This window comes from Sphaeramia orbicularis, chromosome 4 (genome assembly GCF_902148855.1).
Source record: "Sphaeramia orbicularis chromosome 4, fSphaOr1.1, whole genome shotgun sequence".
NCBI lineage: Eukaryota > Metazoa > Chordata > Actinopteri > Kurtiformes > Apogonidae > Sphaeramia > Sphaeramia orbicularis.
The window spans coordinates 9,917,780-9,934,625 of record NC_043960.1 but is presented as its reverse complement, the minus strand read 5'-3'; the positions used below and the strand labels follow the sequence as shown (position 1 = coordinate 9,934,625).

Sequence of the window (16,846 nt, the reverse complement as noted above, 5' to 3'; positions counted from 1 at the left end):
TAATAGTATCTTACCGTTAAAACCGTGGAAGGAAAGCCTCTGCTGATTGTCAGAGGAAGAGATGCTCTAGTGAAGGAGGGAATGATGCTCAACACTTTCAACTCCATTTACACGGACGATGCCGCCCCCTGCTGATGGAATACGGTAAGATGACGCATTTTAACTCGTCTTTGGTGAGGAACAGTTTAATTCACTGATATTTATTTGCTAAAAATCGGTTTCTGTAAATATATTTAACAGACTGGATATAAAATATTGAAGATAAAACATCCCAAAACCATTTTTGAGACGACTTCCGGGTAAATAATGCTCCTGAGGTAAAATGCAAAATAAGATTTCCGGTTAATTTTCAAAATAAAAGTCGTTAGGTAATTTGAACTATCAGAACTGTTTTTATTGTCAGGTACAGTATAAAGCTCTTGAAAGCACGTAAAAAAAAAAAAAAAAAAAAAAAAAAAAAAGGAAATACTGTAGTAAATTTAAAAACAAAACAAAACAAAAACAAACACACAAAAAAAACTATTTTTAAAAAAAAATATATATACAGAAACTAAACTATGAAATAAAGGGACTCACAGAAACACTCAGATCTTAACTCAGATCAGAGGAAATGATCATAACACCACAAATATTTTGTTAAAAAACAATATTGTTGAAATATTTATGTATGTTTGGTGAGTCTGTATATGGTCAAAGACACCCCCCCAATTATTTATTTATTTATTTAATAGACTTGTATTTAATTGAAAGAGACTTTACAAAGAATTACAAAACATATGAATATACCCATCTATACTTAATGACATATACATATTTCTGCACCTGTATATACACAACACTCATAAAAATATACATACAATTGCCCATGTTCACAATAGTGGATAAAAATGATATATCTGTGTATGCACTCACACATATAAATATACACAAATATATGTTTACAATAACAAATCCATAGATGCTTAACGTAACACACATACATTTCTACATACATACATACCCACACACACATACAAACATACACACTAATATACATACACTTTTTTCCCCTCTTTTTTTATATGAGAAGCACACTTAGAAGTCTATAATATTCCATGGGAGTGTCTGTAATCTGTCCAATGTTCTTCCTCTACGTAGTTTGGTCAGATTGTGTTTGACCACAATCTGACCGATTGTGTTACTGTCTATAAGATTCTGATTAATGATCATTCCACTTCTTATTTTCCAGTTTGACCGAAACAATGCAAATTTACATAGCACACCTTACAGCCACAAAAGACACAAACACAAAGATCCGACTGAGTAAAACATACTGAGGAAACCTTTATTTACTGAGTCGAAGAGTCATGTAAATACACATTCATAACATTACTTGTAATTTGAAGGAAATTGTAGCTCCCTTTCCGGTATACTTCTTTAAAGGACTACAAATATGGCGTCTGAAACGAGCTTCATGGGCCTACAGTCGATAGGTGTCTTGCTATAAGCCTGTGATTAACTGTATAGGTATTGCCGTTTATATAATTCTACAAACATCTAGACAATGTTATACTCTAAAATTACACATGTAGAATACGTTTAACGGCTGATGTCGTCGTTATTTGAGCGTTTCCTTCGGGTTTTTTGTTATTGTACTGGCGTCACACCGGCGGCGGGGCGGCCAACGGGTCTTGCAGAAGGAAAAAGCGCCAAGTTCTGCGGCACTGTCACTGTCAAATAATTTTCAAACGGCTGCGAGGATGGGCATTCTGTAAAATATACTCAACTCCGTCCGGCTATGACTTCTTGGGGTAAGCGTAGAACGATTTCGGGCTCGGTAAAGACCCGGTAAAGCCTATGAATGTTTGCTGAATTTAACTGTTGGAGCGGCGTGTTGCCTGTTTTCTCCTCCCACTTCTTCACCGCACCATTCACCGTTTTGACCCAGTTTAGTCGTGTTGTCTGCGAAGTGCACAATAACTCCGGTTAGTGTTTGCTATGTTATTACAGCGCAGTTATCCAGCTTGTAATGCCGAAAAGACAAGCGTTAATTACGTAAAGCATTTCGGTACTAACGATGAGGCGGACAATGAAAACAGCAGTAAGTTAGCGTTAGCCAGCTAACCAGTTAATGTTATATAATGTACCGTTCAGTCGGTCTTTAGCTTAGACTTCATCAACCGTGTTTATTCTGTCGTATTTTGAGCCGTAAAGTACGTTTGAACCCGGTAAACAGTGTTAACCCATGTGCGTACTTTGGTTGTTGCTAAAACTCTTATGGCGCCCATTGAATTTGTGTTGTGTCTTGTCTTCGCCAGTGAGCGGCGCTGTTGCATCTCTGTAGACTGACAGAAGCAGTCGTCCTAAAGGGAGAAGAAACATGCCAGGCCTGCAGGGGGAGAATGTTGTGGCGGCACTGGGGAGCCCCATTAAGAAGAGTAAACTGTCTCTGAAGTTCTTCCAGAAGAAAGAAACTAAACGTGCTCTGGATTTCTCTGAACCGGAGGCAGATGAACCCAAAACAGTGAAAACAGAAGAACCTGAGCCAGTGTAAGTGTGTGTGTTTGGGGTCATTAACCCTTTCATGCATGAATTATGAGAACCTTAACCCTTTCATGCATAGGTCACTACAGTGGACAGTTATTCTCCAGCTGTTCTCTTGTATATTCATGGGTTTTGATGTTTTAGTTCCATATCAGCCAACACAATGGACATTTATGCACCATCCCATACACTGACATTCATACCATTACTGTAACTTTGCTGTTCTTGATAAACCTGATCTGCAGGAACATGTTTAATTACCTCCGCCAAGGAGGTTATGTTTTTGCCAGGGTTTGTTTGTTTGTCTGTCTGTCTGTTTGTCTGTCCGTTAGTGTGCAACATAACTCAAAAAGTTATGGACAGATTTTGATGAAATTTTCAGGGTTTGTTGGAAATGGGATAAGGAAGAAATGATTAAATTTTGGTGGTGATCGGGGGTGGGGGGGCCCATTTCCAACAAACCCTGAAAATTTCATCAAAATCTGTCCATAACTTTTTGAGTTATGTTGCACACTAACGGACAGACAGACAAACAAACAAACAAACCCTGGCAAAAACATAACCTCCTTGGCGTGGGGGGGGGGCCCACAGGGGGGGCCACTGATCAGCCTTGGCGGAGGTCTGCGCTCTCCGAGTCCTTCTAGTTGTAAATCAATTGTTATTGGTTAGACAAGAAGGTTTTTTTTGCATATTATCACCATGAAGTGGGTAATTACTAGCATTAGAATATGTTGAAATGTGAGAAGACATCAGATTAGCAGCATTAAAAATGTTTTTGTCATTGTTTTCATATTACTTTCTGATATTGGGTTTTAAACATGTTGCTTTACTTCAAAAATTAAATGTATGGATATTTTTGTAACTCCATAGGAAAAAAAAAAACTCGATCGCATTGTTTTTTTCATGCCTAAGGAAGAATAAAAACACTGAAGAAAAAAATCTTGACTAAGGCTCTCACAATTCATGCATGAAAGGGTTAATCGAGATTTTTTTTCCAGTGTTTTTATTCCTCTTTAAGCATGAAAAAAAAAAGCAATGCGATGGATTTTTTATGAATCTATTTAATCCAGGAGTTATAAAAATGTTCACTCAGCTGGACACTGCATTTAATTTTAGAAGCAAAGAACCATGTATTTACTGACATACTGCATGAAAACTATGAAATAAAAACATTTTTAATGCTGCTAATCTGATGTTTTCTCACATTTTAATATACCTGCATGGAGATAATATGCAAAAAAACAACTTTTTGTTTAGAAAAAACAAACAAACTGTTAATTATAGTCTAGTAACAATTAGCAGTTTTTTACACTCAAACATGTTAGTGCAGATCAGGTTAATCTAGAACAGCAAAGTTACAGTAATGGTGTGAATTGCAGTGTATGTAATGATGCACAAAAAAAAAAATCCATAAATATAAAAGAAAACACCTTTGATCAGCTGTCCACTGTAGTGACCACTATGCATGAAAGGGTTAAGGTTCACATCACTATATTGTTGATTCATGCTTAGCCAAAGCATTACTCAGAAATGGTTTTCGTTACTAAAGCTTCACACCATACGTCATACAACATTTTTCAAGAGGCATTTTGAGTTTTTCATCTCCAGAGGAACAATGTCAGTTTTGCAAGTTAGATTAGATAGATCTTTACTGACCAGTTAAAGGTCCAGTAGTAGTATTACAGCACCATATGTGTAGATAAAAGAAGAATTTGAAGATTAATAAGTAAAAATAAATAAATAACAATAACTTTAAAAAAAAAAGTAGTCGTAAAATCAGACAATTGCACATTAGAAATACTAGTAGTGTTCAATAAATATAGTCATGCCTTCATTTTCAGAAAGCAAAACTTTCCACACTGAATGCCTGCACAGAATTTCTGAATCCAGGATTGTATGTCAACTCTTATGCACTTTGTATAAACTAAAAGTTATGTATATATTGTACATTAAAAACAACAGAGTTTAAAAGGTACCAAAATTGTCCCTAAGTAGAGTATTTGAATAAAGTACACTGCCAAAGCAAGTGTGACATAAAACAAACAATGATAATGGTGGAATTCATGTAATTTTTGAACACGTTGTGTAGCGTATTGCATAATAACAGTAATTTGTTTGTTGAATATTATTTCATATTTAATTATAATAATTAGTTAAGTAATTATCGATAAAACTAAGTTGCATCAACATAGTGGAGTTAATGCACTGTATGCATTTCTCTCGGGGGGGATAGAAATATAAAGCAAAAGAATTAAAGGAGTACTAAATTGTACACAGAGTGATTAAGTAAAGTATTTCTATTTTCAACCAAAATGAATGAGCAGACATCTCCATTACCAAAGCAACTGTGAGATAAAACAAATAAACATCTCAACTCTATAAACGCTGCACCATTAGTATAAACAATTTTAAGTAGATGATATAAAACACGAACAAATGATTCACATAAAATACAGCAAAACAAATAAATAAAAAATGGATGTCTATTAAAATGTGCTGTGTGTATGCATAGCAATCTCTATTCATAGTACATCTCTAAAGTTTGCCACCTTTTACTTAAAATCAGTGAATGTGTTGCTCTTATTTATATGACAGAATAACAGTTTCTTGGGCTTAAATTGGTTTTATTACACAGTCTTAATCACTCTGTTTTATTAACATAGTGTTTTGTATCATTCAGTGGCTGTGATCAGGAGGTTCCTGGTCCTTCTCCATGTCCGATCTCTCCCGGTCTCCTACTGCCTGAAAAGAGGGAGAACCTGGTCCCGTTTGTGGGACTCAACAACCTGGGAAACACCTGCTACTTGAACAGTGTGTTACAGGTGAGTATTTAAGTTCCATTCCTCCATAAAGGGAACACTGTTCTGCATCTATTACAATACATGCAAAAAGCATACATCTAATTTAGATAATGAACCACTAAAATGCACAGTTTAGTGCTAATGAAATAGTGACTGATTATTTAAGTAATGAAATAAAAAGAGGGTTTACAAAAAGATAAAAACAACTGCATTGTGTTTCCAAAACTAATCAAAATCAGCTGAAATTATGGAGAAATTCTCTGTCGTTTTGATCTTTGTCCTTTACTTTGCAATACATACCTAAGTCTATTAACTCAAAATCATGACTGTTACATATTTTGTATGGTTATCTTATATACTCCATTAACTAATTATTTTTTAATGATATGTTTTTGTCACTCAATATTTTTTTTCTGCCATTTCACAAAACAACACGACATAAATACTTAATCAGTTTATGTGTTGCTCATTAAAACTACACTTTAACACTAAGTATTTTCTGAAAAATAAACTACACTTCCAAACCTGCTTGATAGACTAATTGAGATCAATCTGAACCTGGGACAAAAAGGCAAAATGAAATCTTTTGAAAAATGCAAACCTGTTAAAACCTAGCCAGTGTGACATTGGCCTGTGTATTTCCTCTGTGTTTTATCAGTGCGTTGTTATAAAGACACTCAGGCTGTATCGGATGTTTACCTCCGAAGCATCTGTTCAAACAGCGATCACCAGCCTCTAAATCTCTGGGCCATATTTCACCTTTTGTAAAGAGCAAGAAAGACTTTTGACCTCGCAGTGTGAAAGTGATACATGTATGATACCTCTCTCTTCAGGCCACGGAATAATGTAACAACAGATGCAGGAAACTTCAAAGTATTGTGTTACTTTCTCACTTTTACTCTAATGGGACACAGTGTTGACATTATACTCATGTGTTGTCTCATCACCGGAGGACTTAAGTTTCTTGGTTTTTTTTAAGAATGTGCTATTTTTGTCATTTTGTAAAGGAAAATACAAAGGACAACAGTGACATTTGACATAATACAAACTTAAATATATCTCTTAGAAGTCCTATTATCTAAATTAGGACTTCATTTTTTTATTTTCATAGGTGAAATGAAGTAATGTTTTTTGACTAATTTGTGATGTGTAATTTGTCCTTCAGGTGTTATACTACTGCCCAGGGCTCAGAGAGGGAATAAAGAAACTGTACAACCTCTCAAAAAGGAAAGACAAACCAAAGGAAGAGGCCGGTAAAAGTGAAGAGGTTTGTTTTGTATTTACAGTGTTGTGTTGTACAGATGCTCCTCCTGCTTTAGTTCTGACCAGAGAAATGTCTCAGTGGAACATCAAAATTCATTCACGTGTTTTTCCTCGTTTGTCTGAGCAGAGTGAAGGCGCCACCGAGCCGATTCCTCCTCATATTGAACTTCTTGGGAGCTTCAACAGCCTGATAACGTCTGTGGAGCAGCTCCAGTCCAGCTTCCTGCTCAGCCCCGACAGCTTCAGCGAAGGAGACCTTGCTACACCCCCACGAAAAATCCTCCACACACTCAGGTACAGTTTACATGTAACCCTTTAGTTCAAGTCTGAGCAGGGTTTATTTTAATAAGATCTGACCTGATTTTTATACATCTATTTAATAAATGTATAACCACCATCACCTTTACCCTCCTAAGACCCAGTATGGGTTTTCAGTCCATGTTTGTGGACAAGCGTTTCACAGCTTTATAAAAAAAAAAAAACTGTCCACCACAAAGGACATTCCATTAAAAAAAAAAAAAAACGAAAAACTTGTACTTTCCAGGGTCTCAGGAGGTTAAAGAGTTTATTTTCATCAAAATAAGCGCAGAATTGAATGATCTGTAGCACCATGTTCATCACAGCCTTTAACTGAGTATGAATGCACTGACTCATCAGAACATCAGCAATGCTTTATTTATGTCAGTCAAAAAGCAAACCATGTGGACCAATGAATTTCTAATTTACTGACAGTAAAACTATGATAATGACAGTGATTCTTCAGTTCATTTTTTTATTTAATTGGTTTTGTTGTTACAAAGTAGTTGTAATTTAATATGAAGAAGTGACCGAACATGAGTGTGTTTAGTTCTAGTGTTAGGAAGTTAGTTTTTGAGCTAAGTTTTAATCTACAAAAGTTGGAAAAAAAACTAGGATAGAAGTGTTTATCAGCTGAAACCAAAAAAAAGTTGGTTCTTCCTCATGAACCATGACATCATCAGTGGGTGTGTCATATTCTAGGTTGTAAAGACAAGCAGGAAACGGAGGAAGACAATGGAGAACCACAGTAACATCCTGGTTCTTTGGTGGGCTGGTTCACCAGAAAACAGAGATTCTGAGGCCCCAGAAAAGAACCAGAACCGTGTATTTGAGAGCACTATGTTTTACAGATGTCCCTGAATTACTCTTGTCTACACCTGCATATTTAGACACTATTCACTGTATTCTTGGCTCGTGTTTGAATTTTGTGGCTGCTTTCAGAATCCTTCAGTGGGAGGAGTTGCGCTTTAACCACATTAACCATGTTACTGAGTAGAGATCAACCGATATGGGTTTTTCTAAGGCTGATGCCAATTTTAAAAAATAAATAATTTTTGGTTAGCTGATGGCCAATATCTATAGCCGATATTTGAGGCTGATATGTAGGGCTGATTTTGTTTGTTTGTTTGTTTTGAAGCACATTGACCGTAAAATACAGTTGAAACACTGAAATAATTAAGATTTTTATGCAGCAGTATACATATGAAATTATTAATACACATGCACATAGTACTCTTTTAACATTTATTGAACCTCAAGTGCTGCCCACACAGGTGCCTGATCAAATATCTTACAACATTTTTACTACTGATCAAATATCGGCTTTCAAAAAAATTTTTTAAATATTAAGGCCAATATTGTGAGGAGAAAAAAAAATCAATATAGCGGCTCCATATATCGGTCTACCTCTTTTACTGGCACATAGATTTTTCATGATTCACTTTTCTGTCTGTTAATTTATTCTGTCGTTTCTGGATGTGTGTTTCAGGCAGCTGAACCCAATGTATGAAGGCTACCTTCAGCACGATGCCCAGGAGGTGCTGCAGTGCATCCTGGGATATATCCAGGAGGCCTGTGACACCATCAGGAAGGAGCAGGATGTGGAGAAGGAGGATAACGACGCGTCAGAAGTGAAAATGGAAAACGGCAGCAGCTCCGTGACAGAATCCAAGTCGCCCACAGACGACGACAGCCAAGTCAGCGGCAAAAGAAAGAGCGACACCGAGGTGGGAAACGCCAAAAAGAAGCCCAAGTCTGTCAAGTCCAAGAAATCCGAAGCTGAAGAAACCGCCGAGAGTAAAAATAAACCTGCCACCTGCTCCAAAAGAAAGTCCTCCAGCAACAACACAATAGACAGCACCCAGGACAAAGATGAAGAGGAGGATGGGACGAAGAAACCAAGCAGGAGAAAAGAGGAGGACGAAGGAGGCAGCGACGGTGAAAAGACGACTAAAGAGACAGACGGCAAGAAAAAGAAGAGGGCGAAGCTGAGCTGGCTCCGGCGTTCCAGCAGACAGCCGAGCATCTTCTCAAAGTTCTGCAGTGTTGGAAAGATCACCTCGACCACAGTGAAGAACCAAAGCAAAACGGAAGAGGATCTGAAGGAGAAGAGCAGTGAGGAGAAAACACCGGAAACCACGGATCAAGACAAGACGGCAGCAAAAAACGATGGTGAGAGCAGTCAGAGGGGATACTCTGAATAAATGTAGAAGAGTTATTTTATTAAGGATTCATCTGATTTCAAATGAATTGGACTTCATTAGTGACAAGTGAAACTCAAACAGTTCATCAGAGTTGTCAGTGATTTTAATTCTTAAAAATATTTAATGTACATACAGTATTGGGAGAAAATTCATCCTTGCTGTCATTGAAATACAAAGCTCAAAAACCCCTGAAATATATTATTATAGTATTTATAATATATAGTACATTTTCACAAGTGGATTATAGTTACAAAAAATAAGTTCCTTTACCTGGTTGTTAACATCTTTAAACCAATCAGAATTTTTGATGTTAGACTGTTTTGACGTGTTAAAGATATGAGACAATAGCATTATGAAGTGTCAGTACTTTTCTGAAGTTGCATTAGCTTCAGTCTCACTTTAAAATATTTTTTAGGAAAAAAAAAATACTTATGGAAGTAGTACCTGTCCTATTAATGCTACTTTCATCAAATTTACTTTTTTTTTCATCACTTGAATACTTCTTGCCAAGATTGACATAAGATAGTAAAAGTCTTTAAGGGGTCATATTTTGCTAAACCCACTTTTATTAGTCTGGTACATTAATTTGTGTATTTGGACCCTAACAGTTCATAAATTTGGGATGTGAACCCTCCAGGTGCTGCAAAGCTATTTTTATATTCATTTTGGAAAAAATTGAGTGGATTTCTACAACCTGTTTCAATTCCATCTTAATTTGTTACGTTTTTTAACTAGTTACATTACAGCATTTTCACATATAAGGTCAAGACTTCCGACGAACATCTCTCAGAGTACGTCATAATTGTTTGTCAGCAGCAGCGGTTGTAGTAAAAACTGGAAATATGTCCAAACTTAAAGCCGATCACCTAAAAAAATCAGACATCACTCCTTTAAATGTATTTAAACCTGTATTACTATAACTCATGTTACCACAGAGATGATGTGTATTATCTGCAGGACGACTCCCTCTTATTTCTCTTTGCTTGTTGTATCAGATGGTTTGGACCTGATGGAGCGCCTGTTCCATGGTCAGCTGGTTTTGCGGACTCGCTGTCTGGAGTGTGAGAGTTTCACGGAGAGGAGAGAGGACTTCCAGGACATCAGCGTCCCTGTCCTCGAGGACCAGCCCAGCAGCCCCGACGACCTCTCAGATGGTGAGCTTTCATTCACTTAATGCTCAGATCAACGGTGTTAGAGCTGCAGAGAAACTACGCATTCATAACCTAGGCACGATTACTACTCAGACATAAAATGTTTGCATTTCAGTTACTCAATGAGATGTACAAATAGGGCAGAAAAAAATGTAATATTATTGATATTGACTGATGTTGAAAAGTTTTGTCTGGATGGAAATGATTTTTCAGGTAATTTTGAAGTAAATAGATTTTTTTATTCTTCATGGACAATCAAATATGTTGCTTTTCACAAATCAAGAGGAAGAATGTTAAACAATTATAAGATGTGATATGATATACTTTATTGATCGCCGAAGGGGAAAATTCAGATGTAGCGGCAGCACATGACAAGAAGTGTCAAATATAATTAAAACAAGTGGTACCAGGTACAACAAACCCCGCCCCTTGGATGTATTGTAGCTTATTTTGGCATCAATCCAGCTGATGTCATCATGTCTATGCATGTGCTGATGTCAGCATATCAATTGCATCTATATTTGTGCCAAGTTTGAAGTAAATTGAACCTAAATTGATGTTTTTATGGACGTGAAGTTTTGCCCATTATAAGTAAATGGGAGAAGAAAAAAGATTTTAAAAATTCATAAAAAATTTGAACTTTGACCTGCTTTTCCCAAAATGTAATCATATCTATTCTGGGTCACTGGCAATCTGGAAACCCAATTTGGTTTGAATTCAACCAATGGTTTTGCTGCTAGAGTGTTATCAAAGAAAGAAACAAACCCAACCAAAAACAATGCTACCCCTTGCCTAAAATACTAAAAAAAAAAAAGGTGTTAAAATGACTGATAAAATGTTTGTTCAACATCAAACTATGCCTGAGGTAAATTAGACGGAAATGCAGATTTGACAGTGTAAACAAAATAAACCCACATCCATACACACAATCATTTATTTTTCTAAAACTGCCCAGAGGAACTCCTGAGCTGTGCTTTTCCGTTATGGCCCATATATATGACTGAATGTAACGAGTTGTATTTATGACCCTCCCCTGTATCTCAGTCTCTCCAGACCCTAAACCCGAGCTGAAGACTCTGAACTGGGCCATCGCTCAGTTCGCCTCAGTGGAGCGCATCGTGGGCGAGGATAAGTACTTCTGTGAGACCTGCCATCATTACACCGAGGCCGAAAGGAGTCTGATGTTTGACAAGACCCCTGAAGTCATCACCATTCACCTGAAGCGCTTCTCTGCCAACAGTTTAGAGTGAGTTCAAGACTCTATTTATCGACTTTTTTTCTTCTCTTGGTAAACTGAGGTTATGAAGGACCGCTGAAGTCTGGGATGGAAGTTTGTGTTCTAAAAGTCAGAACAGAAACGGGAGAGAGCTTTTAAATGTTCTGTTCCCACTGACTGGAGCTGACCTCTTTAAGTACATTCTAAGTCATTTTAAATGAATGAGGCAAAGGATAAATCTGGATGTAGGTGTTTTTCTAACTGATTGAATCCGGTTTTGCTTTGAGAAGCCTCTTTACCTTTTAAATTATTGGTAGTGTTCTATATGTATGTTTTTAGCATGAGTGGTTTTTATGTAGATCTGTGGCTGAAATTCTTTTTTCCGTAACTTCTGCTGTTGTCTTGGCTAGGTCACTTGCAAAAGAGTTTTAATCTCAAGGAGTGCATCGCTAGGTTCCTGACCATCCGATTATAAACGATTATGGATGCACCCCGCAATTAATTAATATTTTTCTCACTGTATGACAAGTACTCACTAATGATCCATAATGAAAACAAGGTGATGAATTTGCTTCCATTATCTTTTACTGAGACACCAAAAATGTGTCTACTGGAAGGTTTTACATGTACCTGGCAACATATTGTATTGCAAAGAACCAACAGGGAGATGAACATGCTTAATCATGTTCGTCGTGTTCCCAGAATATTTGATTGGCGCTCGATACACCCTGCAAATACTGTGGCTTTCGTCCAGTTGCCCTTTCCCCTGGACTTCATAGAAACCAAAATGTTTGCATATAGTCGCTTCTAACCGAGTTGTAGGCGCTGCATGGATTGGTTTTCCTGCCATCTTTTTATTTTGTGTGTCACCGTAAACTGTTCAGTGTGGCGTGGCGGTCGCACTTTAGTTCCGCCTTTTTAGTTACACTGTCAATATCATTAAACTAACATTACATTCCGACATTGATTTTTGACATTTCTGCATTGATCCATAATCGGGCACGTCCGCATCGCGATGAATCAATTTTTTTTCTGCACCCCTATCAAGGAGTCATTTTCTTTCCCTGGTTAAATGAATGAATGATGTATTTATTTGTTTTTAAAATGGAACAGTTTGTATTAATGAACATTTACATGTAAATACAGGAGATGATAATCATAGCTAATTTCCATCTCGAGTCCCATAAAGATTAATAATAAGGAAGTCGGCAAAAAAAAAACATTAAAATGAGCTTTTTGTGGTTGAGGAAAGAAGAGGCTCAGTTTTGATCATTTATATAGAAGTCCCTACACCTTCAGGAAGTAGCTGTAAACGTTACTGGTAAAGACACCAAGGTTAAGTGTGTTGTTCCTCTACGATAAGAACATATTTAACGTGGGTTTTAATGGGTCCGGTGTTTGTCTTCGTAGACTGGACCTGTACGCCGGCCTGTCCAAAGTGAACACCCCCTTACAGACCCCCCTGACCCTGTCTCTGGAGGAGTGGTGCACCCGCCGCTCGGCTAAAGGTCAGCAGTATCAGCTGTTCGCCGTGGTCATGCACAGCGGCGTCACCATCAGCAGCGGCCACTACACCGCCTACGTCCGCATGTCGGACCTGAAGGACGTGAAGCTGAGTCTGGGTGACGACGCAGAAACCAAGAAGGAGGAGGAAGAGGAGAGCAAAACTGACGCACCGCTGAAAGACGAGGTGCTGGACTACGACGACGGAGAGGTGTCTTTCAGTGTGAGCTCAAGGGGACAGAGGGCCAGTTCTTCAGCCAAAACAGGAGGCAAGAAGCTGTCGGAGGGCGGGGTCGGACTGTTGGGGGGGCAGAGGAGTCTGTCCGCTTGCGACCTCGGAAACAACAAACATGCAGATAAAGCAGGCGGCGGCGGGACAACGGAGGGGTCCAAGCGGAGGAGAACTATCGGAACCACGTGCCAAAGTCCCGACGCTAGACTCAAAAAGGATCCGGACGCCGAAGACGGGGAGCAGGCGTCCGCGGAGAAGCAGGCGCTGAGCAGCCTGTTGGAATACGACGGCAAATGGATGCTATTCGACGACTCCGAGGTGCGTTTGTTCGAGGAGGACGACTTCCTGCGGGCCTGCTCCCCAGAGACGGCGTCCTCGTCCACACCTTACCTGCTGTTCTACAGACGGATACCTGGACTGGGACGCTGATCCGAGCAAAGACCGGCCCTCCAGGGAGGGGGTTTGGCAGCTGGGCACCCTGCCAGGGGGCTTTTTCAAAGCTACAAACGGTGCCAAAAATACTGTCGGCCATATTAGCACCAGAACTGAACGGACTGTACAGAACCAAGCCCATGGCAGAACAGGCAAGTTCTGGACTCGGGTGCAGGGTCTCACCTCAAGAGACGTCTGTGAACCAGTGTGGGTCAAAGTCATATTTTACAAATCCTAAAAAAGGCATTTACTTTTCTACGTGCCAGATGACTTAAACCTTTGATTTATTTTTTTTTTTTTTTGTCTTTTCTGGGTTTATTAAAGCTTGACCGGTGTACACTCTCTACAGGGGCTTCTCTTTCTCTCATCTTTCTGTTTCTAGTCGTGTTCTTTATTGCACGCTGGCTTTAATTCCCTTCAACACTGTCAATAGTTTGTCCTGTTTTGATATTATCTGTTATTTGGTTTGTATCATTCCATTTTTACTCTTTGGAAAAGCACTTTTGAACTAAGAATTTCATTGAAATGCAAAATATTCTTTTGGACAATGTCTCTTTTTTCCTAGCTCAAAGTTCTATGTAGTATTCTATCTTTTCATGTACAAGAAAATATATTAGTACTAGAACAGGAGCGGCTTAAATATTTTGTCAGAAAAGCCTCTTTTCCCTTTTACTGAGGTCTTTATAAACACGTCCTGGACTGAATTGGACCAGTTAATACAGATACATGAACCAGATTTAACTCGACACAGCTCCTTCATACTTTATGGTACTGTTAATACTGGAACAGCACATTTTAACATTAAAGTGTACTTAGATAATCAGGGCTTTGTTTGTACAGCTAACAGCATATTTATGGAAATGTGCAACCTTCTGCCCTTTCAGCTCCAGCCAAGTCAACTAACTTCAGATGAGACACAACGGAATTGTTTCTGCATCTGTTTAAAAAGTTTCATCTTATTCTCACAAACCATTTTTAGCAGTAATGAGCAGCGTTAAGGGCAGACGGACTTCATACTGTAATAAAGAGCTTTTAAGACGCATAAATATTCCTACATATTCGTATTTCCGTGTTAGCTCCTTTACCATCCTGCTGCTTCTCATCCTCAGATGGTGTGGTTTTCTGTTTCTCTGCTCCTTCCAAATGTCTTTACCTTCAGACACAGTAAATGAAATCTGGGAATTGAACTAGATTTTTAGCCAAACCGGTCGGGGGGGAAAAAAAAAAAAAAAAAAATCTGTCAAAAAACAAAGTTACTGTTTACACAAACTTGGGAAGGCGCTTTGGATCGTGGTGCATTTGGACGTCTGTGTGTTCCTGATTGAACTGCTTTGTCGTGTCTGTAACAGAATCCGGGTCATAACTTATTACATTGTGATATAGTTTAAAATATAGATCTATAAACAAAGATTGTTTCTCTCAGGTTCTACAGTGTTTTAAAGTCCAATTGTGGTTTCAGGGATTAAATCAGATCTAATTAAGCTGTTTTTGGTGTTTCTATTATGGGCCATATTCAGTTCTTTCTTGTGCTTACAGATTCAATATGTGACACCAGCCTTGATCAGTGTGTTGTGCCTGTCGAGTTAATGTGTACCTCATTCCACTGTAAACTCACAATAAGCAATAAAGTTTTTACTTCAGTTTTAGGGGATCTTTCCGACTCTTCCAGTGACCGTTTCTGTTATTACGCCGAAGGGGAGGCAAGGGGCACTGTTTTTGGTTGGGTTGGTTTCTTTGTTTAACACTAGCAGCAAAACTACTGGTTGGATTCATAACAAATTGGGTTTATATATACTGACCGAATTTGTCATGTTTACTACTTCCCAGCCTTTAAGGAAAAAAATTTAGTGGGGAAAAACCAAGGAAAAAAATTTGTGGGTAAACGAAACAGGAAAAAATTTAGTGGGAAAAAAACAGGAAAATAATTTTGTGGGGGTAAAAAAAACAGGAAAAAACTTTAAAGGTCCCATATTATGCGATTTTTCAGTCACGTCATATAGGTCTCAGAAGCCCAAAAACATACACTGAACAAAAATATAAACGCACCACTTTTGTTTTTGCTCCCATTTTTCATGAGCTGAACTCAAAGATCTAAAACTTTTTCTATGTACACAAAAGGCCTATTTCTCTCAAATATTGTTCGTAAATTTGTCTAAATCTGTGTTGGTGAGCACTTCTCCTTTGTCCTTTGCTGAGATCCACCTCACAGGTGTGGCATATCAAAATGCTGATTAGACAGCAGGATTATTGCACAGGTGTGACTTAGGCTGGCCACAGTAAAAGGCCACTCTAAAATGTGCACTTTTACTGTATTGGGTGGTCCAGGGGGGTCAGAAAACCAGTCAGTATTTGGTGTGACCACCATTTTCCTCGCACAGTCTTCTTCATGAATTCTCTGAAACAGCTTTGGAGATGGCTTATGGTAGAGAAATGAACATTCAATTCACAGGCAAAAGCTCTGGTGGAGATTCCTGAAGTCAGCATGCCGATTTCATATTCCCTCAAAACTTGTGACATCTGTGGTATTGTGCTGTGTGATAAAACTGCACATTTTAGAGCGGCCTTTTATTGTGGCCAGCCTAAGGCACACCTGTGCAAAAATCCTGCTGTCTAATCATCATCTTGATATGCCACACCTGTGAGGTGGATGGATTATCTCAGCAAAGAAGAAGTGTTCACTAACACAAATTTAGACAGATTTGTGAACAATATTTGAGAGAAATAAACCTTGTGTGTACACAGAAAAAGTTTTAGATCTTTGAGTTCAGCTCATGAAAAATGGGAGCAAAAACAAAAGTGGAGCGTTTATATTTTTGTTCAGTGTAGTATTTAAGTTTGTTCGCCCCCAAATCATTCTTTGTTCGGAGTTTCGGCGGTCGAAAAAGTCACTCTCACCAGTCCTCCTCAGAACAGGCTGTTTCTGGGCCTGCTTCCGGGTATGCAAATGAACGCATCTGTCCACGCCCACTCCCCCCCCCCCCCCCCCCCCTCTCTCGTAGAGGACGCGGCTTACGCTAGCGGTACTACGCGCTAATGTTGACTGTGAAGCCATGGCTCGTCGGGACGCAGTAGTTCAGCCATACCAGTTCGACCCAGAGTCTGACCCACACAATACACATGTCTCAGACAGAACGTCTTTCCAAACACTGGCTTTCTTTGCCTTGAGGCGTGATTGAGCCCCGACGGAAAACGGCGGTGTTGTGTCGGGTTCGTGGACCTGACAC

The 16,846-nt window shown here is 38.7% G+C and overlaps 2 protein-coding genes across 7 annotated transcripts in view; one reads left to right on the top strand and one right to left on the bottom strand.

Annotated features, from left to right (window-relative positions):
• kank4 (KN motif and ankyrin repeat domains 4) overlaps window positions 1–120 on the bottom strand; it is a 115,624-nt gene extending 115,504 nt beyond the window's left edge. Inside the window, exon 1 of the mRNA XM_030132184.1 lies at window positions 15–120. The gene's annotated coding sequence lies outside the window, so the exon portion shown is untranslated. The remainder of the gene's footprint in view (window positions 1–14) is intronic.
• Window positions 121–1,431: 1,311 nt separating this feature from the next.
• Window positions 1,432–15,273, top strand: usp1 (ubiquitin specific peptidase 1). Of its 6 annotated transcripts, none has more exons than XM_030132194.1 (9): window positions 1,432–1,506; window positions 2,298–2,529; window positions 5,204–5,345; window positions 6,490–6,591; window positions 6,715–6,881; window positions 8,374–9,056; window positions 10,084–10,242; window positions 11,284–11,485; window positions 12,866–15,273. In XM_030132194.1, exons 2-9 carry the CDS (start codon window positions 2,360–2,362, stop codon window positions 13,617–13,619), a joined length of 2,379 nt encoding a protein of 792 aa, XP_029988054.1. In that variant the 5' UTR covers window positions 1,432–1,506; window positions 2,298–2,359; the 3' UTR covers window positions 13,620–15,273. The 6 variants fall into 6 exon arrangements, with proteins under 6 accessions (XP_029988054.1, XP_029988052.1, XP_029988050.1 ...); XM_030132192.1 differs by lacking the exon at window positions 1,432–1,506 and adding an exon at window positions 1,597–1,774 and having other exon boundaries at window positions 2,297–2,529; XM_030132190.1 differs by lacking the exon at window positions 1,432–1,506 and adding an exon at window positions 1,598–1,790.
• Window positions 15,274–16,846: the final 1,573 nt, after the last annotated feature.

Bases quoted from the DNA above. Each gene is read 5' to 3' on its own strand.
- usp1 (XM_030132194.1), top strand. From the start codon at position 2,360: ATGCCAGGCCTGCAGGGGGAGAATGTTGTGGCGGCACTGGGGAGCCCC. The intron at 6,592-6,714 runs GTTTGTTTTGTA...TTGTCTGAGCAG, and splicing joins AGGCCGGTAAAAGTGAAGAG to AGTGAAGGCGCCACCGAGCC. The intron at 9,057-10,083 runs GTGAGAGCAGTC...TTGTTGTATCAG, and splicing joins GACGGCAGCAAAAAACGATG to ATGGTTTGGACCTGATGGAG.